At 35.2% G+C, this 27,389-nt stretch overlaps 1 protein-coding gene across 1 annotated transcript; it reads left to right on the top strand.

The window, feature by feature from the left end:
• Nucleotides 1-10,562: 10,562 nt before the first annotated feature.
• On the top strand, nucleotides 10,563-23,265 carry TNFAIP6 (TNF alpha induced protein 6). Its single transcript, XM_016151114.2, has 6 exons — nucleotides 10,563-10,723; nucleotides 13,726-13,863; nucleotides 15,385-15,546; nucleotides 18,727-18,955; nucleotides 21,248-21,288; nucleotides 22,604-23,265. Exons 1-6 carry the CDS (start codon nucleotides 10,630-10,632, stop codon nucleotides 22,768-22,770), a joined length of 831 nt encoding a protein of 276 aa, XP_016006600.1. The 5' UTR covers nucleotides 10,563-10,629; the 3' UTR covers nucleotides 22,771-23,265.
• Nucleotides 23,266-27,389: the final 4,124 nt, after the last annotated feature.

Here is a 27,389-nt window from a genome sequence, read left to right as displayed (position 1 = left end):
CCAGACAAGCCAGGCTTAAGAAGTTGAAATAATCTCAAGGGAGACTGTATGATCATGTTGAGCAATTGAAACCCCGGCAACAATCACCCAACAGGACAACAAGGTCTCTGCCTCTGTGATAAATCTGGCCTCCATCTGTTCCCACAGCCTTGCATGACAAAGTGCGTAACAGAATGTCCAATAGGAGCATCCAAAGTCATGTGTTCCCTGAATCTGTCAAAGTCAAGGTGGCTACTATCTCCCACTGAAAATACATGCATTGGGAGCTTTCTCAAAAAGTATATGAGAGTGCTAAAACAAAATGCCACAGTTTGCATTGTGGCCATGGCCTAGGGCAAAATTTTCTGTTAGAATATGGTATTCTAACAGTGATATCAGAGCACAGTTCTTGAGTCACCGTTGCTTTTTCACAAGATTACTCATTTCCATGTAAGAATAATATATCTTACCAGTCTCAGCAGTGCTCTTGTTTCATTAGTGATAAATACACAGCCAAAGATTGGAGAAGGAGTGCTTTAAAATACAGAGAAGGCAAATAACAGGCTATTGCGGATCTCTTCTTTTTAGCCATAGGAAGTTATAATCAGCTTTAAATAGGTAAAGGTGATGGATTTAACAAATGCAATTATCTTCTCTCCCTCTTGAAATCCCACTAAAGTGACACTAAAGGGATCTATAGTACTTCCCCCTTAATCACGGTTTTCTTTCTGTACTATTGGTTACCCACAGTCAACAGTGGTCTGAAAGTAGTAAATGGAAAATTCTAGAAATTAATAATCCATAAGTTTTAAATTGGGTGCTGTTCTGAGTAGCATGATGAAATTTCACATTGTCTTACTCAGTCCCTCCTGAGACATAAATCATCCTTTTGTCCAACATATCTATATCTATGCTGTATACACTACCCATTCATTAGTCACTTGATTATCAGACTGACTGTAGCAGTACTTCAGTGTTTGTGTTCAAAGACTCATTATTTTACTTAATAATTGCCCCAAACCCATTCATATATCTTCTATTAGAGTATATTGTTACAATTATTCTATTTTATTATTAGTTATTGTTATTAATCTCTTACTGTGCCTAATTTAGAAATTAAACTTTGTCATAGGTTTGTACATATAGGAAAAAAATAGTGCATGTGTGTGCGTATATATACATATGTATGTATACATATATATATATACATACATATGTATATATGTATGTATGTGGCCTGGTTTTTCTACTAGCACATTCCCATGTGTAAAGATACTCACTCACCTCTGGGTGCATGCACACCTTTTCCTTTAAAAGGGTCAGTAATGCTCCAAACTTCTTGTCTCCTTTGGAGAGACATGAAAAGATATAGGTGCTGGACAATAAAAGGATTATGTTCCTTTAAAAAAAAAAAAGTCAGGGAGCAGAAACTGCTGAGTTTTTCTGACCAAGTTTTTTGCCGAGTGCAGGTACCTCTCAGTGTGGGCGGGGCGGGGTCTGGGATGGCAGTGAAGGAGAGAATAAAGAGCTGAGGTGCTTGGAACCACAAGCTCAGGAAGGATGCCAAGGAGCAGAACTGCTAGCTCTTGAGGGGAACAGTGATGAGATACATATATATATATGCATATACATACATATGTATCTATATGTATATATACGTGTGTGTGTGTGTGTATATGTATATATGTGTGTGTGTGTGTGTATAGTTCTCTACTATCCATAGTTTCAAGCATCCACTTGGGGATCTTGGAATGTGTCTCCCACGGGTAAGGGGGAGATTACTTTATTTTAAGAGACCTTTATCTGTGTGAAAATTTTGGAAGCTGGAAAGCAGATGTGAGTGGCAACTACCTTAGCAGAACAAGAACGATAAATCCTATTCTACTCATGAGGGAATCTGAAAAGTAATCATTACGCTGTAGAGAAAAAGGTGGGAAAAGCTCAGAAATTGGTAGTGCCATACTAGTAAAAGTGGTAAAAATATGAAGACTGGTTGAAAATGTTTGAGGAATTATCATAACTCCCAGATCCATGCCTCAACTCTGATCAGCTAGCTGACTACTGCTCTTCTCCTCACCTTGTAGAAGACTGGAGGGCTCTTCCCTTTGAAGGAGGAAAAATGAGGTCTCTGGACAGGCCAAAATCAGTTACAGTAGAGAGTGGAGGTGATATTCTGAAAACAAAGGAATTAAGTGGATACTCGAATAACGAATGATAAGGCCCTGCCCTCCTTCCCCCCACAGCTCCCAGGTATGGTAGTCAAACTACACCTTCCAAGCAAGTCTTATCTGGGGAATAGGACCAGTCTAAAGGCTCAGATCTTAAGACACTGATGTTGGGAGTTTTCCAACAATATAGCCCGGCCAGATCACCCTAGAATGAAGGTCATGGCCAACAAGACTCACCTGTGCACTCAGGACTTCCACTTATTTTTTGCTTCCAATCTTTAAATATCACTAAACACTCAAGGGTTACCAGAAATTGAGGTAGTACCTAATTAAAAAACAAACAAACAAACAAAAAAAAACAGTGCTGAAAATAAATGACCAAAGGGAACTTGGTGAAAACGGACCAAGCAGGGAGAAGAAAACTTCAAAATCTAACAAAACCAATATCCTCATATGGTCAAAAGAAGATATCACATCCATGAAATCTAAATATCTACTTTTAAAATGATTCATTCTAAGAGAAGAAAAGCGATCTTATAAATTTTTTAAAAAGTGATGGTAGGGATGAAAATCTCAGTAGCAATGTTGGAAGATAAAGTTAGGAAAATATCTAGGAAAGTAAACAAAAAAGAAAAAGACGTGTAAAAGATAGGAGATAAGATAAAAAAAAAAAAAAAACTAGAGAGTCAGACAGTAAGTTCCAATATCTAACACACAGTAATATGAATGCTGGGAAAAAAAAAAAAAAAAACTTGGGAAACAAAGACGAAGAAATCAGCAGCAAAATAATCAAGAAAAATTCCTAATTTTCAACAACATAAACTTCCAGATTCTAAGAACTCATTGTCCATTCCAATGGTGGAAAAAGTTACTCAAAAAGCCACAGCTCTGTGAAATTTTACAACACTCAGGACAAAGAGAAGATTTAACTAATCATGGACAGAATTCCAAGAATCAAAATATCAGTAGACTTCTCAACAGCAACACTGGAAGCTTGAAGCTATGAAGCCAAGTCATTAAAATTCTGAGGAGGATTATTTCTAACTGACAAATTTATAGATTATCAATCAAGCCCATAGCCAGAATCCTTACAGGACAGAGATGGTGCACTCTGGGAGGATAATGGGGGAGGTTTAATAAAGGAACTGGCTGGAACGGTTGGGCAGAGTATCATTACCACTGAGGCACAAAGGGAGAAATGAGTTTTAGCAGCACCCAGAGAGGGTAGCTGCATGCTGAGGACCTCAAGACAAGAGCTGCATTTTTTAGCAGAGCTGGCGGGAAGGAGACTAGAAAACTTCATTCCCCCTTCTTCCATCCAATCTCCTGCCCATGTTTTCCATTGACCAGACACCCTAAAGGCCAGATGACAAGTGACTCCCACAATGTTGTCTATAAATCTCTGCCTCCCAGGAAATTGAGTATGGTGGAGACTGGCAGAGTGAGTTGCAAAGACTAAATTTGTTAAAATGTATAAAACCTTTAGAAAAGTGCCCATCACTTTTTAAACATTCAATATACCTTAGCTATTATTGTCGTTGCTAGTTTCAACACATTATTATTGTCATTAAGAGGGAACTTTAAAAATTCACATAAAATCAAACATTGACAAACTTTCTAACCATTTTGTAATTCCTCTTTCCTCGGTAAGATTCAACAGAAACACATAAAATGTATTGTTAAATTTTATTAGTGTAAAAAACAATTTTCCACTGACTTCCAAGGACTTTTCAAATTTCCTTCAGATTTATTAGTGACATCTTTTGGAATAACTTTTTTGGGGCTTATTGGTAGTGATGTGTAATTCAGGAGAAGTGTAACTGAGCAGAGTTAACTGTGAAGAAATGATTCAGCACTACCATTTTCCAGGAAAATGTTATGGCTTTAATAGTATCTTCCCAAGAAGTAACTTTATTATATCACCACAGTGCAATGTTTTGCAAAATAAGCACCATTGTCCTCAAGAGTAATGAATAGGATTGGGTAAGAGATTGAGGTGGGTGGAGACCTAAAAATAAAATAATAGAATTGGATCAACCGCAAAACATGATTAGTTCAAAACACAAAAAGCCATTACTAAACAAAACATGTGATTCAATGTTTCATCTCAAAAGTAATCAATATGATGTAAACTTAAATGATAATGAAATGCTAATTTTGATCTACCAAATTAGCTAAGATTTTATGTTATCTAGTGTTTGTTGGAGTGGAGGAAAATGGTACTCATGCTGAAGGTGGTGTGTACATTAGTGCAAACCTTTCTAGAGGGCAAGCTGGTATTAAATATTAAAAGTCCTTAAAACATTCATAACCATATAGTCTAGGTACAGGAGACAGATATGTAAAAAGATATTATACAATGCATAGTAAAGATGTGTTTCATGTACTATGAGAATACAGAGGCAGAAATAATTCAAGTGATTACGTGCCCAAGGAAGTAAAGATCATTTCATAACGGAGATGGCATTTGGGCAGATTTTGGAAAAGGAATAACTCTTGGCAACGAAAAAAATTCAGGAGTAGTCACACATCTGAATTATACATCACTATGCAAAAACATGGGGACATGGAAAGAGAAGGCATTTTCAATAGTGAGACTTTTGATGTGGCTGGAGAGGTGAGGTGAAAGATATTTTCTGAAGACAAAGCATCATCATTTGAAAACCAATGGAAAATGAAAAAAAAAAGCATCTGCTTTTAGGTTAGATAAACATTCTTTTAAAATCACAATGTAGAAACCATGATCAGAAGATGGATGTTATTTTTAGTGCCACAGGAAATTTGTATTTTTAGCAAGGGAGTTCTAAGTTCTGATTTACCTTTCTAAAAGATCACTCAGGCTGGTAAGCAGAGAATATGCAAAGATAGAAGGAGGGAACCAGGAGGATATTTTAATAGTTCAAGCAAGAGATTATGGTGTCATGAACTAGGATGGAAGCATAGAGAAAGAAAGAGGCCGATAATTTGTAATCTCCCCTTATCTACAGGGGATACATTCCAAGACCTCCAGTGGATGCCTAAAACCACAAATAGTACCAAACCCTATCTATACTATGTTTTCCTCTATATATACATACATATAATAGTTTAATTTATAAATTAGATACAGAAAGAGATTAACAACAATAACTAATAACAAAATAGAACAATGATAAAAGTATTTTGTAATAAAACTTATGTGAACGTGGTATCTCTCTCTCTCTGATAACCCATCTGTTAACTAAGACAGCTACTAAGTGACTAAGGGGAGGGAAGTGTACGCAGCATGCACGTGCAAGACAAAGAGATGATTCACATCCTGGGTAGGATGGAGAGAAACAGCTCAAAATTTCGTCACACTGCCCAACCTAAAACTTATTAATTATTTATTTCTAAAATTTTTCCATTTAATATTTTTGGACCAAAGTTAACTGCAGGTAACTGGAACTTTAGAAAAGAAACTAAAGGTAGTGGGAACTACTGTAATACAATATAATGGTATTAGAGTAACAAGTAAACGTAATTTCAGTGGCTTACCACAGTAGAATTTTGCTTCATGTTCCTGACTACTGTGCTTCTTTCTATCTGGTCACATAGAAAATAAGATTCCTTCTACCAGTAGACTACCCTCTCCTCTAGGGCCACAAAAGCTTTCCTCCTTCAGTCATCACATGGTAAATAAGTGACCACACTTGGGAGATTTCTATGGGCCTGGTCCAAAACTGTTATATATCAAATTAACCCACACTCTATTAACTAGCCTCATACCTCATGCACCTAAGTGCAAAGGAGGCAGAGAAATGTAGTCTATGACTGTGCCCAGGTAGAATGAGAACCTGATTTAGTAATTATCCAACAATCTCTGCCACCATTTTGTTTTGGAGGTAAGAGACAACAGCACGTGGAAATGGACTGGATGAAATCGGTGAGAGGAAGAGAGGAATTAGGAATGAAACCTCGGACTTTTCTCACTAGTGACACTTGGTAACGGTGGTAAAAGAAGATCTCGGGGATGTGCCTGATTCCTCTCCTTCCCTTAGCTCCATCTATTGTACCGAAAGAAGGGATGATGAGGGGAAGGAGACACGAAGCAATTTGAAGACTTAATCGGAGTTATAGGGAACTGTTCAACTCGAATGAATGCATCTAGGGGGGTACTGGTAAACAAATTTAGAAGGCAGGTCATAGACCCTTTGGGGAGCTGAGTGTCAGTTGGGGAGAGAGAGGCTATTAAGGACATTAATCATTGTCTCCTTCTCCTTATTCTCTTCTCCTTCCCTTCCTCTTTCTCCTCCTTGTTGTAGCTTTCACATCTGAATTTCCCTAGCCCCGCAACCTTCTGAAGTTACCTTCCACTTTAATATCTATGTAAGCTCACTTATTCCTTTAAATCAGGACAGATTAAGTTATCCTAACAGTAATGAACAATCCCAAAATATCAGTGACTTAAAACAATAAACGTTTATATTTCGTTCGTGCTACATAACATCAGGGATCAGTCGGGGGTCCAGGTGATAGAAAAAGCCACTATCTCAAATGTTTTCCTCCATGCTAGGGGGAAGAAAATTTTGGAGCATCAGCAATCAAATGCTCATCTCCGATATAACGTATAATTTCTGCTCACATCTCACTGGCCAGAAATAATCACATGATCCCAACAAACCACAGAGGGCCAAGAAGTACAATGCTGCTGTACTGCCAGAAGGTGGAGAGCCAGGAAAAACTGGTGAGTATTACCCCATATACCTATGGGGTGTCAATGTCAGTTTCAGGTCTCTTTCTCACATGTGTTTCCCTGTAAACTTGAAAGCACTTTATTCTATTCAGTGTCATATTTCCCATCTGACACTGAATAGAATAAAAGCTGTTTGATATAAATAACTAAATACTTCACTTTTCCATATATTTTCCAATGTTCTACATAAACTCCACCCTATTCACTGGCCCTGTCAAAGTTTACAGCATTCTGCTCCAAGATTCTTAATTATTTATTGAATGAATGAGTGAAATGCCACATATTTCATTTCTTTAAACTTATTCTACGCCATGCATTAGAATTTCTCTCCAATTGTATTAAATCACGCTCAAGGAGGATGAGCTTTAATTTTATTTTGCCTTTATTCCCATCCTTGTTCCTATGGAGATTTCAGGGTGTGTGGGACATTCATGCATTGGAATTTCATGGTTTTACTGGCAGCGTTCTTGAAGATGTCCTCTACTGACATATTTTGTAATTCACTGAGCTCCACCTTTTTTTTCCCCTTCTCCTCTTGCATTTTCTTTTTCTTTCCAAGATTACAAAATATAATTAATAAATGATATAATTTATGTTTTCATTTCCATACTGTGTGCCAAAGAATTGCACTTTTCCACAATGTCTTGCTAATCAAATCGAATCCTTAAGTATAATCAGATATACAATCTCTTAGCAGTTGTTTCTCTTCCCTCTTCCTCTTTCTCCCATCTGTCCATATCTACCTGAAATTTCCCCATACATTTTCCTTGTCAGCAAAGACTAGGCATGTGAGTCAGATGGAAAAGGACAAAACTCACATGAACTCTCTTGTCTGTGAAATATAAAAAAAAAGTAACAAAAGAATTAACAAAGCAAAACAAATACAAACTCATAGATACATACGACAGAATAGTGTTTAACAGAGGGGGTGGGGGAAATTAAGTAAGGGGGGTCATATATATGGTAACAGATGGAAGCTAGACTTTTGATGGTGAGCATGCAATAGAGTATACAGATATCAAACCACAACAGTGTACATCCGAAACTTATGTTATTAACCAATGTTATGTCAATAAAAAACTAACTAAATTTTTATTAAAAAATTTGAAATGTTTCCTCCTCTTGTGCTCTGACAGATGTTTGAGATTCTATTTTAGAGTCTCATTTTTTTAGAGCATTTGTATAATAGTGGCTTCACTAAACTACAGTGCCAGCTTAGGAAATCTTCAGCTTGTTCAGTGCAGTCTTAGCCCAAACCAGATGTGGAATTCTCCCCACCATGTCCTCAGATATCTAGTCGACGCTTAGTCTAATGGGTATTGGAATATTGTGGAAAAGCAATCAAAAGGGGAGCTGCCTCTGCAATAAGCATTCTTGCTGGGTTTTCAGCCAGTGACTGGCATGTGCAAAAGGACTCACCACACACCCTTGGGATGGGGTGTTTAGGAGGCGGTGAGCGCTCATCCATGAAGGCAGAGCTTTTGACTGGTAGAGTCTACTGAGCCCTTGAAAGGAAGTTTTATCAGTGTATCTTCGCTCTGCAACTCAGACACATTCTGGGTAGTGTGTACTGGGGGCTGGAGAGAGGGGCCACTTACCTTAGGCAACTTCCAAGGTAAATTCAGAGGCAATACTCCCTCTGCTACTCTTTTCTCCTCCTCCCTCTTGTTCTTCCCTGGATTCTCACCCACACCTACTGCATCTTTTCCATATAAAAATCTCATTCTCTTTTCTTCCACAGTAGAATTGAACACCCCCTCAAATCCAGAGCGTGTTTCATTAGGTGCCGTTTTTTATTTGCTGGATGATAGGAAGGACAGGGTTTCCAAACATTGTACAGAGATGAGGGGAAGTATTTGTCCTCTGCATCAGGAGTTGAGAGGGGAAAAAGAAATCCTCCACCCTGGATTGGGTTAATCCATCAAAACAATCATTATATTTTTATGTTAAAACAAGTTGAACATTCACACCCTTCTATAGCTGGAGCTTCGTTAAAATACAAATGAACAAAGAAGGGTATCTATTGTTAGTTATTTGACCTAGGTAAGATTAATTTTCAATCCTTGCCTGAGAATAATTTTTGATATGTGAAAATCAGGGGAAATTGAGTACTTTTTAGAGATGCTAAAAGAGCATGCCCAGAGATTATGACCAAAGAATGAGGAAGGCTGTGACGGTTTTACTATAGCCTAGCACGAGTTATATTTACTTCTTAAACCACAAACTTAAAATACTCCTACAGTTCCGCTTTCCAGAGCAACAACATGATTTGTTCCTTTCAACTATATATTCATCCTCTTCTTACTGGCCGTGCCTGTCTCCTTCATGGTCACACCCACTTGGTCTACGCTATATCCTCTTTTGCACTAAACTTAAACTCTCTAATCAGTGAACTGGGATACAATTCCTTTATGTCTCATTTGCCCCCAATAGAGATTTTGAACCCTAATAATTTTATGAACATTTCAGTGAGCATCCAGTAAATTCTGTACCCTCCGTCTATATCCTCACAATTGCTTTTTCAAGGAGAGAAAAGATCTGGGCAAGTTTTTGATGTTCGATGCAATGATGCCTAAGAGATTCAAGGCTAACTTCATGCCAGTGTGTCTAGAAATTTGGCTTTTTTCAGAGAATAGTATCACTTGGAGGAACTAAGAAAGTATGAGAGAAATGAAAAGAATGGGAGCAAATGGGAAGCAGTTTGGCAGTAAGAATAGAGACACTTTGCAAGGTAGCAAAGAATGACCTTTAAGAAAGAGAAGCAAGAGCTGCCCCAAATTAGCTGTCAATCAACAGGAAATTACACCAGCATCAGAGCCAACGGGTATATCACCAGACATTTTACCAAAGGATAAAAGGGGAGGAAAATCTGGGATATTTTAAGGTGTGGTGACTACTATAATAATTATTACCTATTATTTTGATCATCTTGAAAATTAGAGTGGTTTGGGAAAGGTGGGGCTATCTTCATGACTATCTAACCAACTATCTTTCTCCCAAAACTTCAAGGATTGGTGGTCTGGGGATATTTGTGTTTGAGTAACTGCTAGAAGTCCTAAGGCTCTGAAACTGAATTACTTTTCTGGAAACTGATGTATTTATCTGCTAAACACAATAAACCAAGGACTGCAATAGACCCCTCCCCAGGACAAATCCAGGCAGAGGGTAAAGAAATACTACATCACTGGAGATGGTTTAGGATTTCTTAAAATGTGCACACTTTTCGTTGTAAATTTTCTGTACAAGCCTGGCAATGTTCAGGGAACACTAAAGTAACATTATCAGGGTCAAGTTCAAGATTAGTGCTTAACTCCAAACCTCATACTCTATAACTGACTTACTGCAAATAAGACATTCAAGGCTTTTCTTAAAATTTCTACTGAAGTGGTTTTTTTTTTTTTTAAACACTGCTGAATCTGCATCAAGTTACACAAATTTCCTTATATATCTAAAAAAAAGTGTCTGTGACAGACATAATTAATGAACTCTTTCCCGAGAAAATACATTTTAAAATTTGGGTAATCATTATTGGATGTATCCTTAGCTGTGGTTGCCAATGCAAATGAGTCAGAGGATTTGCTTCAGACACTGAGTTAACTGTGTGACTCTGCCCCGGGAAATGCCATTGGAGAGAACTTGCTGACCTCACAGTTGAAAAAACCATTTAAAAGATGTGGAAACCAGATGTTTCAGTCACATTTCAGCCTCTGTTCTGAGAATTTATCCTGAGCAGCCTTGAATAGGCTATTACTTCTCTACAACTGAGATATGGTTATCTTAATTTATCTATTTGTCTTGCTGTGGGAAGAGGCTCACGGATGGGGATTCAAGAACGGAATTTTTCATAACTCCATATGGCTCGGTAAGAAACTTAACTCATTGAGATTATTATTGAGAATGTCATTTCTTTGAATTTATGGAGCGGTGCATCAAAGCAGTAAATTTTTCTGCTCTGTTCAAGCCTGATATTTTCAACGAAAATGCTTAAGAAAGATAGCTATTGGAATGCATCTATCATTTTTTAAAAAGTGTTCTTGCCTTCTAAATTTAAAAATGCCTTTTTATAAAGTAAAATGTTCAGTAAAAAATAGAGGTTAATATTTATGTTCCATAAAAAATATATTTAAAAATTTTTAAAGTATATGTGGTGGTATTGTGGGAAATGTTTCTTTAACAAAAACACCAATATATTATTATTTTTTATTTCAATGTATCTGCCATCAGATTTCATAGCAGGTAATTATAACAATCATAACAGATAAATTGGAATATACAATAATTTTATGATCATTGCTCCATGTACTGTGACCTGTAGTGAATATCTTGCTTTTTCCAAACATCTTTTGACTAGCTTGACAAAGTCAGCTTGTAATACAGAAAAAAATACTAAAGGGCTCTATTTCTGAATGCATTCTTACCACTTTGATTCCTTTTGTTCAAGTTATCCATATAATTTTCTACCATTTTTGCTGGACAAAGAAAGTTTCATAGTTGTTGTTATTTTGTTCCGTTAAATGCAAAGAATGACATGGACTCAACTGTGAATATAAACAAGAGACCAAAAAGCCAAATACTGAAAACTCAAAATACTCAAAATACTGAAAACTCAAAATACTCTACACAATGCTTTAATTCTCATAATACAAATTAATATTGCTTTATGTTTGTTCATCACTGTGTTTGATACTGAAAAAAAATTGAATCTCTCAAGCAGAAAATTGAGGGATTCTTGTGTAAAGCAAAGAAATAAAAAGAAAGCAAAATTAACCTACATTCTGGTTTCATGCTTGCTAAGCAGCACATAGTTGTAGAATATTTTTCTTGCAACATGTTTCTCTCTGGTAATAACTGCAACCATGAGGATTTCATTAAAAAGCTTGATTTGTAATGCTGCCTCTTTTCAGCCTGAGCCAGTGAATTACTTTTGTGTACAGTGAGGTCCATTTGGCCAAGATGGGGCCTGAAATTTACTAGAGGAATGAAAAAATCTTTGTTTATTTTCACCATACATAATCAAACTTAGGACATATAAATATTTGTCAGAAATGAAAAGTTTGTCATGAAACTAGTAAGAATTAAACCCATACGGTTGAACTTTGAAATGCTATAAAACTCTCTAATAATCAAGTAATTTGGAGCTGTTGTTTTGTTTAAGTAATGTGCATATTATAAACATAATAGAAGTTTTGTCCTAGAGGTAGAGAGGAGCAAAGCCAAGTATTTGTTAATAGTATGCTGCAAACCTGGGGCTGGAGGTAATTGCACATTGCTTCAATCTGGGACAAATTATTGACCAGTCAGCCTAGCACAAATTGTTTACAGTTGGTTAGGTCAATGTAGTAATAAGAAACGATGTAAGGAAGAAAGAGAGTTGGATTCAAAGGCAGGAATCTGCTAGCAACTCCCAAGAACGAGGTACTTTAAACTCAGTCTCAGTTCCACACTGATAAAATGAGTATGTTGAAATAGAGGACCTTAAGGTTTCTTTTTAACTCTAGTTGGTATCATAAGTTGAACCATTGTAAATCAGGGACCATTTGCACTTGCACTGCATACTGGTATCCAAGTTGCTGGAGAACAGGTCTTGATCCAGGGTACCTAATAAAGTACCTCCTGGTGTATGCTCAAAACAACCAAATTGGAAACTAGTGAAAGTTTAGTTAATGAGGCTTTACAATATGAAAGACACGGGCAATAGGCAACTTTCAAAGGGGAAAATAACTTTGATGTTCCCTGTATTTTCTGGCCTATAAGTATCAGATTGAGTAAGGTCCTCAATGATGGGTCTTTACCATATAATGTATATAAAGAAGATCACTTGGAGTCCAGAAAAACAGGAAGAATACCACACAGCATCTCCTATTGAATTGTGGCCATGTCAATTTCAGGTTGGGGAGGAGAGCAAGGAACAACATTTTCAATATTGCTGGATCTATGTCTCTGCATGCAAAAGAATGTGTGTTCTCATTAGAAATGGTCTTAATGGTGGCTGATTGCACAAGTCAGGGTATAAGGACAGAACCATAACCTGACAGCCTACATAGAACTATTAGAGCTATTATGATTATTGTCCTGGGAATCTTTTCACATTGTTTCCATGGCAAAATGCACTCCAAAATCAAAACAATCAATCTAAACAGTGATCTACTGGGACACAACTCATGTATGATTTAACACTACCTAAAATATGTTGAAACAGATGTGAACTAAAAAAGACAAAAAAGACAAAATAAAGAATTTAGGAACTGGTAGTTAGATGTGTCCAGGTTTTTCTCTGCTTGTGTTTGAATCTAGTTTCCTTTTCTTTAATGCAATATTTGTTGGCTTTGGATTTCTTCAAACTTTTCCTCAGTTTTTAATCGTAACAGCTCTAATAGTTCTATGTAACTTCTCAATTATATTGGATTGGTAATTTTCCTCAACGCTATTTTAGCTTATTTTTCTTCATCATTGTGAGTCTACATAATGGATCAATTTTCATTGGTTTCTTTTGACTTTACCACCTTTCTCCCCCATTAGTTACTTTTCTAACTTTTATATGACTTAAAGCCAAAAAAAAAAAAAAAGTCAAAACTATATCACCTTTGGTAGCATAGGAATATAATGTTGTATGAAAACTTTCAAGCTATCAGTTCAGAAACATAATTTAGCTTCAAGTTCCTGTCTATGCCCCCCAGATTTCCCTAAAATTCCCCTCATTCAAGGCTTTCTAATAATGAAAACTTAGCTGCCCAAAGTGGCTGACCCAGGGAAACCTTTGGCAGGAACAATAGCTGATGTAATCTTCCAGCTAAGGTCAAAAAACTTCCCTTGTTACACGAGAATAAATAATAGTGCACTTAACGACATTTTGTGAATTCACAGAACAAGCAGCAGGTGTATACCACAGAGAAGCACGGTCTGGCAAATACAAGCTTACCTACGCAGAAGCAAAGGCGGTGTGTGAATATGAAGGTGGACGCCTCGCCACCTACAAGCAGCTAGAGGCGGCGAGAAAAATTGGTAACGAATTTGACAACGACTTTCCTTCTTTTTCACCCTTGGGTGAAAAAATGTTCTACCTTTTCTGTAACCCCTTAATGAGACTTTTCTCTCCACCCCTGACGATAGTTTTCTAAGCCCTCTGTGAAGTGTCTGCCCCCTGGCTTTCCCCATCTTCTCTGCCTAGAGCTAGTGTAAAGTTCCTAGTACTAACAACTTATTTGGGGTCACAGCCCTTTGTGAGCTAACGAACAAAAGTTAAAAGAAAATGAAGACATTATCTCCATATCATTTAAATTCCTCATTAATTTTAATGCCATTACTATTCATTTTTAATATTCTGTCTCTTGATCTCCGATTATGGGCTTCTGCAGCTGTTAGATGATGTTACTACATTGAATCTTACAAGGAAATTTACTTGGTGGAAGAAATATTGAATTTAGTGTTCTTTTTCTTTCAATTTTTTTTCTTTTTCTATTTCTTATTTTATTTTATTTTATTTTATTTTATTTTATTTTATTTTATTTTATTTTATTTTATTTTATTTTATTTTACATTAAGTGGGAGAATGCATTTGTACTTCAGGATCAAAAGCTATGAGAAAAAAGAGGATAAGCAAGTTATAAGATGTCAGGAAAAAGGGACTAGAAAGATGATATCAGGAGAACTGGTGAAAAACCCAGTAATTTACTATTCCAATTTGTTTCTTTATTAAAAAATAAATAAATAAATTGGCTGCTGCCATTTCTTTTGGACTTTCAGGAAAATTTAAAAGGCCGCCCTATTCGGAACTCTTCTCCAGTGAGGGAAACCCCTTTGCTGACAGGGAAATACCTGGCAAAGCTTATTCTATGATTACATAATACTCAAGACAAAAATAAAGGTGTTTTCTAAAATGCCCCAAAGTCTCCTCAGATAACTACTCAGCTGCTGGGCTATGTGTGACAGTAACTGGAATGATAGGTACAAAGGCCAGAGCCACCACTAGCTATCCTGTAATTCTAGCAAAATTGTTCTTGAATGGCATTGGCAAGTATTTAAACAATTTCTGAAGTTGAGCAAGAAAAACAGGGCTATGTCTTTTGAAATTTATGAGTGCTTTTACCCCTCTTCAATTTTTTTAAAATATTAGCAATGTCTTAATTGCTTCTGAAATAGAATATAATTAAATTATCATTTAAAAAATTTTTTTCAGGATTGATGGTAATTTTAGAAATTATTTCATTGCACTAGATAGGTCATGGTGAACAGAAACCAGCTCTGAATTTGGATTGTTTTTATACCCCGTGGTATTATGATTTCTAGTTCATCAGCATCTTTTGTTTTTTTCAAGTAAGATGTGACATTCTAGTAAAAGTCAGATATTGTATTTTATGTGTTCCAATTTTTTTTTTTTTAAGAAAACAATTTTTCCCCTTTTACATGAACTGGGTTTGGGCAGCTAAGAAACCATCACTGCATGAAGGTATCTTTGTTAAGGTGACCTTCTCTCAGCTGAATGAATTTACCGGTTAAGCCTACAGCCCTTTGATTCTCTTACAGGTTTTCATGTCTGCGCTGCTGGGTGGATGGCCAAGGGCAGAGTCGGATACCCCATTGTGAAGCCAGGGCCCAACTGTGGATTTGGAAAAACTGGTGTTATTGATTATGGAGTTCGTCTCAATAAGAGTGAAAGATGGGATGCCTACTGCTACAACCCACATGGTTTGTTTTAAAAAAATAATTTTGTACTTTGCAAAAACTGTTATATATTACTATGAAGCTCTTAAAAAGAAATAGCTTCTTCTTCCAGAGATAAATTTATCTAGTCATGATAATTACTAATAACTACCATTCACAGAGTAATTATTGTTGTGCCAGACACTGACTTATGTTCCTTCATCTGCACTGTCACTCAATAGTAACAACTCTGCAAGGAATTATTGTTATACTCATTTTAGAAATCAAGAAACCAAGAGTTTAAGAGCTTAAAGAACTTACCCAAAATTAGACAGACAATACTTAGTAGGCAGACAGGATAGTGAATTCAGGCCTTTTCTGTGACAGAGAACTTCCAGACCACAAGGGAGAAAAAAGCCGATTATGAACATGTCAGAGTTAATTAGCTAAGTCAATAAAGTAATGCTACCAAATGTTAGCTGTTCAAAATTATCCCTTTGATAGAATGGAGAAAAAGAGACAGAATAAACAAACTCCCTAATTTATTTTTGTGCATAAATTATTTAACTTCCAAACTGAGCAGCTCTCACTCTGTGGTTTGTTTTAACAATTATATATTTGATATACTAGTTATTATTATATGTATATTTTTATTCATATTCTTTTTCCATGGTTGATAGTAGCTAGGATAACTTTAAAGGAAAATTAACTCATTATAATTACTCTAAAGAGTTACTCCTTGATCATGTTTGTGAAGAAAAAGATAAACTGTTCTCTTTTTTTGGATGTATTTCTTCTAGGATAATATTACAACGTGTCACAATGTGTTAATAAGTCTTTCCCCACATTTATGATCATAAACATCCTCAGGTGGTGACCCATTTGGATCTACTTCGTAAGAAAGTCCATGACTCAATAGGAGACATATAGTGAAGTTCTAGCATATTATTATAGAATTTTGCTAGAGCTATCACCTATTTCCACTTAAGACAAAATATGAATAAATACTTACACTACATCTATAAAGGACTATAACTTCCAAATCAATTTGACATACTTTAAACCTATACAGCACTCTACTATATCTAGTCCTATATTTAGTCATTGTTAATAATTCATAACCCTTCTTTTCCTCTATGTCTTCCTTCTTCTTCAATATATTTATATAGGCAACTCTTTTAACTCAAGAGTAACATTTATTTCTGAATATATGCTCTGATTCTTCTTTTGCTTGACTATTAGATCGTTTCCATAAGTCAAAGTCTAGGGGAGATGAAGAGGTGCTGGTGGAAATGTTCTTACAGTATTCTATTGCCCTTTTGTAAGAATGCTTCTTAATTTATAAATTTTTATTAGCTTCTTTTGTTTCTCATAGAAGCTGACTGCTTTTTACTCTGGAGATATGTGTACAGAATCCTGGGAAACTTGTTCTTATTCAATTCTCAGCTTACTTTTGAATTTGTTAATATGTTGATGAATTAGGATTTTTGTAACCAGATGGGGATTGAGGACCACCTGAATTAGCTTTAGGAGAAGAACAACTAATTAAAAATAATTGGAATGAAAAAATCATAACAATACCAGAAAAAATAAAGCAATCATTACTCTAATTACTCAATATCATCAAATTAGAGCTAATTGAAGTAAGAAGAATAAGGTCATTAAGAAGTGTTTATAAGTAAACTTGCTCGTTCAAGTTCTGAATGTATGACATGATGTTGACTATCTTTCATACGAATACTTTTTAACCAATTAACATTTCTCAGGGACCCAGTCAACTTTGTGAATCTGTCATTTTCATTTTCTAAATAAACAAGAGATGAGGCAATAACTATATGTAACAAAATATAGAGCTAAATAGATGTAGCTAAATAGACAATCAAAATAGTTCAATATTTGGATTTTTTCCCTAATTTAATGATGATGTACACAACAAAGAAAGAATGTTATAGGACAGAGCAAGTTACTTCAAAAGCTGGCACCATACATACTTATATACACGTTTAAACCATGTATCACATAAATTTTAATAATATAATAAGAATAGCTTACATTTTATATAATGTCTTTAAGTTATCTTCTATATTTTATCCTCAGAATAATCCTATGAGGGAACTAATAAATTATATTTATTTCATCAATGAAGAAACTGGGTTATAGAGTGTTCACAGACTAGATCCTTGACCTTTCATCTTTCCCCAGCCTAAGACCCTATTCTGCCTTGGGGAGATAGCTTCCTTAACTTCTATGGCTTTAAGGATTCAAACAAAAAATTTCATAATAATTTTTTAAAGAAGAATATTTTTGTAAAAAGCCTCTAATTGATAAAATGAAAAGTATCTTTGAATGCTAGACAGAATCAGCACTACCACCACCACTCAGATAAATTTTGAGTTTCCAGGTCATTTTTTTTTTCCAAGACACTAGACACTTACTTGATATGGATGGAATTAAAATTAACCAGGGCCCTTTCATAGCTTCTCTCTAGGTCATACTGCAAATCACTGGTTCTGACAGAGGTTGTTTGTTTATTCTTATAACAGGTTATATGGCACAATGTAAATACATAAAATAAAAAATGACATAACAAAAAGCACGAATATCTTGACCAGATACTCAAATATTAGAATTAAGATGTTAATTTAAAACCAGTAAAAAGAGTACAGAATAATTAAAAATTATTTATTTTAACTGGATTCGAGTGACTTTCAAGGTCTCTTATAATTCTGAAATTCTATAATGATTTTCCAAATAGAATTTACTGGACTCATTATTCTAAGTATTTAAGTCCTTGAAGACAGTGGTGACACCACAGAACAAAATCACTGCCATCTTGACTCGATTGTTAGTAACATGGGCGTATGTATTTGTCAAAACATGTGAAAGTGAACATATAAAACTTTTGCATTCTATGCTTAAAAGATAAAAAGAAGTGAAAAAAAAAACAGGAGAAAAATCAATTAAATTACTATTTTTTCTTGCTATTTTACTTTTAAAAAATTTTACACATGTCTATGTTTAGAGAATTGAGCAACTATTGATGAAAAAATACATTTATTCTTTAACTGTGTAAGTATACATTGTATGCTGTAGATGCTGTATATTAAGCCATTTCTTTACTCTTTCATAAAAAACAATGAAACACTAAGAAATGAACATCATTTTAAAGTAGGAATAATATATTTTTTAATGATTTCTTATCTTTTCTTTTTTTTTCTATTTTAGCAAAAGAATGTGGTGGTGTCTTTACAGATCCAAAGAGAATTTTTAAATCTCCAGGCTTCCCAAATGAGTATGATGATAACCAGATCTGCTACTGGCACATTAGACTCAAGTATGGTCAACGTATTCACTTGAGTTTTTTGGAATTTGACCTTGAAGATGACCCAGCTTGCTTAGCTGACTATGTCGAAATATATGACAGTTATGATGATATCCATGGCTTTGTGGGAAGGTACGTATTGTTGCCTCATACCAGAGTTAAAGGAACAGTCAATATTTTGATGTTTCTTTAGTTTCCCCTAACTGTCCCTATAATATTGCCTTTCTAGTATTTCTACTCTCCTGCAACACCATATTCTATCATAACTAAGATTTTCCTTAGCATGTTAAACCATAATCAACTACTACTTGTTATTAAAATAGTGATAGCTGCCTTTTGATTATCAAGTTGTAACAATTAATTAAATAGTCTATTTATAAAGACTTCAAGATTGATCAATAGCAGGAGGAAGAAAGATATGTGAAATGGGAAATTTGTAGGGTTTGTAAGTGTTCTAATTTCTGTCAACCTCCTACAAAGAATTATAAATTTAGCAATACTGCCTTTCTTCTGTGTGCAAAGCATTGTGCTAAATATTATGGACGTAAGGTAAATAAGCAAAGTAGAGCCACTTCTTACATACAATTTAGCTAAACCTACAATGGATTCTTTTTTAAAAAAATAGATTTGTTTGCCATAAAAATCAAGTGGTCCTTTTCTCAAAATTTCTCCTTTGTTTTTTCAACATGCTGGGACACAATATTTTTCTGTTCCCACCTTAAACCTTTAATGTAGTTTAAATTTTGAGAGCTTTACAAAATATTGCAAATTAAAGAGGATGCAATCAGGTGTTTCATATATTCAAGTCCCCACTTAATAATGTATCTTCTAGACTACCCATTAACTATAGACTTTCAGTTATCATGCTCTATTATCCATAGCAGTAATTTAATGAAGGAAATGGTAGTGGGAACAATTAAAAATGACAGACTCAAGTTTTTATGATGATTTTGTAATGTGTATTTAAATACAAAGAAAAATAAAGGCATTTCTTGCAATAACTGAACAACAGTTAGGGGAGGGAGAGTGATTCTTGCTCTGTTTTGGATTGTTCTTTGGCTGAGACTACTGCTATAAAAAAAAATCCAAAAAGTTTTAACAAGAGTTTCAAGAACACATGAAGTGGGTTGATAGAATTAAGAATAAAGCAGTTTTTGAAAGAACAAACATCCTACCTTGGAAATTAAGATGATGTTTTTATTCTACACCTAATTTTAAAAATTATAGCCCTAGATAAAATCATAAACTATTTGTGAAAGGTTTTTAACAGGTTATTTGCTAATTATTTAATCTATATTTTGTGATTTACCTTTAGAATAGACTTACTCTGTCCCCCACACACACTTTAAGACATGATTCAGATAAAAATCAAAATCCTCTTTTATTTTGTCAACAAAAGAGCATCCAGCCTAAGAAAAAGTCTCATAAAAGTTTATTTGAGCCAAACTGACAATAATTGCCAGGAAGCAAAATCTTGACAAAAATGAGAAAATGCTCTAAAGAATAGTAGTTTTACAGCTGATTTTATACATTAGAGTCAAAGGAGGAGAATTTACATGAAATGTATTGGTAGTAGATTAGGGAGGTGGGAGAAAGCAAAGTGGGAAAAGCTGAGGTTGGATAAAAGGTAAAAAAGAGACACAAATACTTGGTGGGTACAGATAGTTAATAATTAAAAATTATAGCACATGGAGATGGAACAAGATAACAATGAGGGGCTCTGTGTTCTTGTCCTCTGGGAAGTTGTATCCTGAGGGGTCTGGGAAAGGTTACTCTGACATTCCAAGATTTGTTATCTTAGATGCAAAAAGACAATAAATAGGCTTACTTAAGGTAAAGATCAACGTTTGTCAAGGAAGCTACAGGCCAAGGATGTGGCTACACTCCATGATGCACATTTAATTAGGAATTTTTACGTTCATACCATCGTATGTGGTTACTTTCGGTTTCTCAGTTGTGAGGCTCACCATGCAAGCCCTTTCTTCGTCCATAATCTATAATGTCCAGCATCATTTTCCACGTTTAAATTAATCTATTCTAGAATTCACACTATTAATACCACTGACCATACACCCATTTCTTCAACTGTGAAGAAAACTTTATGAGATTAATCAGAAACAAATTTTGAATTTTTCCAAATAGATTCAAATTGTCTACTATACAACAGTTTTGTAGGAACACGGAGTAGAAATGCCATATATGCTCTCTTAAGAATCTCATTAAAATTGTGAGGTTATCTCAAACAATGTTTTAACCTCTTCTCCCTTACTAATTGAAGTTAAAAAACAAACCACAAAACATCATAAAATAATAGGAAAAAATCTGTTACTTAGGGGAAATAAAGCACTTCGTCAGTAAGAGATACTCATAATACCTGTATAATATTCATTCGTGTGACCTTTCTTTTTTAAAATTCCCTTTCAGATATTGTGGAGATGAGCTCCCAGAAGACATCATTAGTACAGGTAATGGCTCTAAATTGAGGAGCAAAACTATGATTTCTTTTCCCAGTGTCAATGAAAGTAAAGAACCCAATAATTTACTTTTTAAAGTTGAGAGAACTGAGGACAGATGTAGCTTGCTAGGTTGTAAAATTCCAAGAAATTTATACTTAAATAAAAATCTGACAACTCCTTGCACCAAAATGTATAGACTCTTATCATTTGCAAGATATGCAGTTTGAGATAGTCTCGAATCTGCAAATCCACGAATATTGCTGTTGCTTATGATTTCCATAAATGTAATGAAAGACCCAAATTTCTCATGGATAAAGAATTGAAGTAATTTATAAAGTTGTTAAAAATACCCTCTGTCACTGAACAAATTTTACATATTATTTGTTGCATTTTTACCTTAGTACAGCATTCCCCAGGAAGAGTTGTAAAGAACACAATTCTGTGAGATATTTTCAACAGGTGTTCCATGAGAAAAGGGCTCTAAGGTCAAGTAAATTTGGGTAACTTTAGGTTAAATAATGTGAAACAGGTTTCTTTACTGGAAGTTGTCAGAAAACTTTTAATATGTTAATTATTCATAGTAAATCTCAAAAGAGTAGCTATGATAGGCAATGGTTCCCAAATCTTTTTTTTTTTTTGCAAAATTATTTTGTGCAACTTTATCCCATGAAATGTACCTCAAGAAATGTCCTTGTAGTAGCATAAATTTATCTCAATAAGCAGTACCACTGCTATTGCCCCAAACTACTCTTTTCTGGCTAAGAACTTTATTTTCTTAGATGTCTTCATTTTTTCTTTTTATTTTTATCGCCAGTACTGATAGTAGGCATTCTTACTTGCTCTATTTTTCCTCCAAGTCATAAAATTATTTCAGTGCTTATACAACTAAAAACAACAAAGCACCTTGAGCTGCAAATTCTAAGCCGTCCTTAAGCTCAGATACTACCAGCTAAATTACTCCTGCGCCCTAGCCTTGCCGTGCAGCAAGTCTCATTTATACATCATTTCAAGAGATGGAACTACTTGTTTAATTCTTGAATAATTAATGCTTAAAACTTATTCATTCATTACCCTGTTAAAATCTCCCTGGGAACCATAACCTGTTAAACCTTTTGTTTATCTCTTACTCTTTTCTATAAGGACATATTTATGTTAACAGAAAGTTAGAAAAAGACATCTTATGAGCTGTAGAAGGTAGATGAAAGATGAGAACACTATAAAAAAAAAAGAGGGAGAGTCAAAGGAAGGCTAAAACTTGACATTTTTATCAGTGAAATTGAGGGAGAGTAACATCTTTATTCTTTTGTATCCTCCTCCTGTCCAGGAAATGTCATGACCTTGAAGTTTCTCAGTGATGCCTCAGTGACAGCAGGAGGTTTCCAAATCAAGTATGTTGCAGTGGATCCTCCATCAAAATCTAGTCAAGGCAAAAATACGAGTACTACTACTGGAAATAAAAACTTTTTAGCTGGAAGATTTAGTCATTTATAAAACAAAAAAGGACATTTGATATTTATGCTTGTGTCTTTTGGAACCCCTGGGATCTCACTTTTATATTTTTATTATTTATTATTTTTTCTGAATGTGAATACCTGATAATTTTGAGAAAATTGGAAGATACAGAAACTTTAAATGAGAGATTAAATCTCTAATGATCCCACTGCATAAAAATAGCAAGTGTTAATATTTACATGTTTTTCTTTTAGTCATTTTTTGACTTGTAACATGTATATATATGTATCTATAAGTATTTGTATTTGAAATTTTGAAATTCTGTTCTATGTACAGTTTTGTATCTTGTTTTTTTTAAACACTGAACTATATGGCTTAAGCATTTTTCCCTGTCATTGAGAAGTTGTGATTTTGAACAGCTGTAAAATGTTCCATGGTATGTGTTCCATACTTAATTTAAGCTTGTCTCTATTGTGAGAATTTTAGGTTGTTTTTATAAATATTGCTTCAATAAACATCTTTAAATAAAAAACATTTATATAGCTATTTAATTATTTGGGATAGGATCCTAGAAATGGAATTACTGGGTCAGAGATTAATTAAAGTATAATTTTATTTTTTGATAATCAAAAGTGACATGACATTGTGGTTTGAACTTACAGTGTGATTAATGGTCGGTTTATATTTTTTGTCCAGTTTTATTTAGTGAATGATTTTTCCATGACTTTCACACATTTTTTTAAACTTGTATCATTATTTCTTTTATTGATTTATACAAAATCATTATATATTAGGTATATAATTTCATGTTTGTCACATATATTGCAGTTTAATTTTGAAGTTTAATTTTATCATGCTTTTAATGTACTAAAAGTTAAATTTTTTTTAATGCCATACTTACTGATTTTACTGCACTCCCTCATCTTTATATTTAGGATGAATATTCCCATTATGAGTTGTCAAATGAACTCAAAAATAGTCAAGAGGCTTTGCCAGAAAGTACATGACAAGGATTTATTAAAGAATCTTAGTGTTTGCAAACTGGAAACACAGTTAAGCAAAACCTGAAAGTGTTTCAAAGGAGAAAGAAAAGCTGAGGGTTTTTGTAAAAAAAACATTCTTGGGAAGAATTGGTCTCACATTCTTAGTGTCAGGGTTGGTCCAAGGTGGTAATCTTCCAGATGTTCAGTGGTCTAGACAATGAAACAATTTCTTCTTGAGGTCAGATAGTCATGAGAGTGTTTGATGTATGTCCAGGCATTAGTGCACAATGGCCTGACATATATCCGGGTACTGACGCATGACTGGAAAGTTCAGAAGTTTAACTTCCTGGACTAGTTAATGCAAGAATAGAATTGTTTCCTCATTCCTCAGCCTACTTTATTTTAATGATTTATCAGCTTGACCATAGTGACACCATTTTATATCTTCACTCTACTTCTCAGAGTTGGGGTATTTATTCCTGTATATTTTCTTCTTGTTGCTTTGTGGCTTTGCTTTTATAGAAGGAAAAAGTTATAGCTGTTTCTCTGTACATGAGGGGTAACAGTCACCATCTAATTAAATTTAACAAAAACATGTGTCAAGCACTGTCCTGGGACACTGGGAAACTATAAGAACCAAACGAGCAAGAATCCCTAGGCTTGAGGAGCTTATGTTTTGGTGGAGAGACAGCAATTAATAAGCTTGATAAATTAGTAAACTACATGTTAAAAATAGAGTGTTGCTTATTAAATTACTAATGAAATGAGTTTAGATTTTTTAAAAGGCTAAGAACTGAGTGTGGAAGAGGAAGATCAGCAGAGGATGAATTAGGGGGAAAATTTCTTGGGGTCCTAGAAGCCAAGGAGAAAACATAACAAGGAGGAGAGAGTAAACAATTGTGTTAAATACTGCCATTAGATCTACAGATGAGTACTGAAAATGACCATTGAGTTTAGCAATATAAAGATCAATGGTGATCTTGATGAGCAATTTTAGTGGGGAGGAGGCAAAGGCCCAATTGTAGTTTGTTGAAGATTAATCTAGAGGAGAGGATTGGAGACAGTGAGTCTGGCTGTCAGGAAAATTGGTTTTAAAGACTGCTTTCTTTATAAGAATAAATTTAGTGAAGGGAGAGGTGCTGGGAGCATTTCTTTGAGTTCGAGTAGTAGCCAAGGTCCTGGCGGAAAGTAGATGGTGCACTCAAAAGAGGGAGACTGAAGAGACTATTATAGAGGTATGAATTGACTATGGAAAGCTCCCAAGGGATGGTGAAGCACTGTGTGTTCACCACAGATGGAGGTCCCCCTGAGGAGGAAAATCAAGGACAATGATTTTAATCCAGACAAGGAGCTTTGGTAATACAAAAGGATTGTTCAACTGAAGTTGGAACAGAGCTTCTGCAAACCCAAAGCCGTGGAGAGGGATTGCGGATAAAAAATATCCCAACTTCTCCCTCACCCCGCCCTTCTATGTCTTTCTGGTGCCTTCCCTCATCTGAATCCAAGGAGAAATCAGAATATAAGGAAACCTGGTTGATGCTGTCCACAGGGATCAGCTCCTGGGCCCGGACCAAGGATGAGAGGATAGATCTGGAGGTACAAAAAAGGACGTCTTGCACAGCGGGTAAGAGGAGAGAGTGTCTAGTGCTGCTTAAGTAGGTGGACCAGTTTTGGATAGGAGCTTGAACACTCTCTTTATAGAGAATTAAGGGGTTCTTAATCCTCTTTCATGTCATGAATCTTTTAATAAGTAAAACCTATGGACACATCTCAGAATAATGCTTTTCAATGTTAAAAATATGTGAGTACAAAGAAAATTAATTTTATTGAAACACAGTTATTTTAAAAATCAAATCTGTGATACCCTAATGCTTGTGCTCCTTTATTAGTGTTATAAATAATAAGATCTAGCAGTGGATCTAATAACTGCCATAATTTAAAGCAGTGATAAATGCATCTACAATATTCTGAGATATCTGCAAAAACTGTTTTGTGGCATAAATATATTTATGATGTTTTCTGGTGATAAAAGCATAGGTGATTTACTATTATTTACAACCTTAGCATGTATGTTAACCCAGTGGTTCTCAAACCTGGCTGTATACTAGAAGCGTTCTGGGAGCTTTTGAAAATTATTAATACCTCATTGTACTATATACTGAGTCAATACTGACTACAATCTCAAAAGTGGGACCCAGTCAACACTTTTTCAAGCCCCCCAGGGGATTCCAGGGCACAGCCAACACTGAGAACAAGTGATCAGATCAGCTGTAAATTTTGGGTTGCTCACTAGCCACCAGAAGTGATGAGAATCTTCCTTTCCAATAAATGCAAAGTGACAGTATACTAAGGATATTGTTATTGCTGTTATGATTAGAGTGATTTCATTGCTTCGATTAGTTTAGGTTTTCAACATTGCAGTAGCTGAGGCTTTGTGAACCAGACATGTCATAATCTTCCTTTGTGGAAGTAGAAGCCTCTCATTGGTGTCCTGAAGTATCGTCAGGTACCTTGAGGTAGTACCTTCTCATTACTGGTGATAAAAGGTCAACAGGCTCTAGGTGCCCTTTTAGTGTATATGAAACCACTTCGGTTACTTGTATCTCAGTCTGTGCTTTTTTGTACAGGTGCACGACCCTGAATTTGTATTTCCGATTAACACGCTTCAGAAAAGATTTTGTTTTCATTTGTTTGGCAGAGCCTGGCCAGACCTGAGCTCACCTAGCAGTCAGTGTGACCTCACCTGAAGGAAGCTACTTGCAGCTTTATTTAGTGTGAACATTTATCTTTTGCCATAGACGTTTTAATGTTTTTACTATGGGGTACTGCCCCAGACACCACTGTTAAATATTAGAGAGGGTATGACACTATGTTTATTACCATCACAGTTGAAGGAAATGCTAGATTTCAGTTAAGAATTCATGGAACTAAAGACGTATTTCCGCATGCAAAGTCACAACTGCCTGGATTCATTCCAGAAATCCCTTAGGAAGAAGGCACAGTGTGAGGACACAGAAGCTTATCTGTGGAGAGATATGTGAGGTTCTGCAGAGCTCTCTTCTGCTTGCTTTGCATTTCTCAAAGAGAGTCAAGTCATGAGCCAAGAGTGAGGATGGAGAAGTAGATGTAAAAGGTTTGACAAGACAAGAGAAAGTATAAAATAGGCTTCTATGAAAGTGGAAACGTGAATAGACTAGCAAAAGAGCATGTCATTATCAGGATTATCAGGCACCATTAAAGGCTCTTTTTCTTTTTTCTTTTTTTTTTTTTTTAAATAGACTGATCAGTAAGGCTGTTTTCCTCTAGTTGTATTTAGCTACATAAGAACAAGGATGGATTAGGAAGAGAGTTGGAGTCACCAGAGTTGGGGTTTTGCCAAGTGAGTGTTACAACAGAGGAGCAAGTGAGTAGAGGATATACATAAAGAGGCATTGTAATGACAACCAATGGAATTAGTTTAAGGAGGGAAGAGAGCACATTAAAGAAATGAGGCACAGTGAAAAATTGGTAGACTTGATTTAGTAAAGGTCCCCCAAGTGCTCAAAGGATTGCAGAATCATGGTATGAGAGATAGGAGGTAGCAGTCAGAGGATGGAATTATAAATATAACCTTGTGTGGTAGGCAGAATCCTGACCCCCTTCCTAGATGCCCCCGTCCTAATACCCAGAACCTAT

Source organism: Rousettus aegyptiacus, unplaced genomic scaffold (genome assembly GCF_014176215.1).
Source record: "Rousettus aegyptiacus isolate mRouAeg1 unplaced genomic scaffold, mRouAeg1.p scaffold_m13_p_2, whole genome shotgun sequence".
Classification (NCBI taxonomy): Eukaryota; Metazoa; Chordata; class Mammalia; order Chiroptera; family Pteropodidae; genus Rousettus; species Rousettus aegyptiacus.
This window is presented reverse-complemented; position numbering and strand designations above follow the sequence as displayed.

Bases quoted from the DNA above. Each gene is read 5' to 3' on its own strand.
- TNFAIP6 (XM_016151114.2), top strand. From the start codon at position 10,630: ATGGTTATCTTAATTTATCTATTTGTCTTGCTGTGGGAAGAGGCTCAC. The intron at 10,724-13,725 runs GTAAGAAACTTA...GTGAATTCACAG, and splicing joins TCATAACTCCATATGGCTCG to AACAAGCAGCAGGTGTATAC. The intron at 15,547-18,726 runs GTTTGTTTTAAA...TTTCTATTTTAG, and splicing joins CTACTGCTACAACCCACATG to CAAAAGAATGTGGTGGTGTC.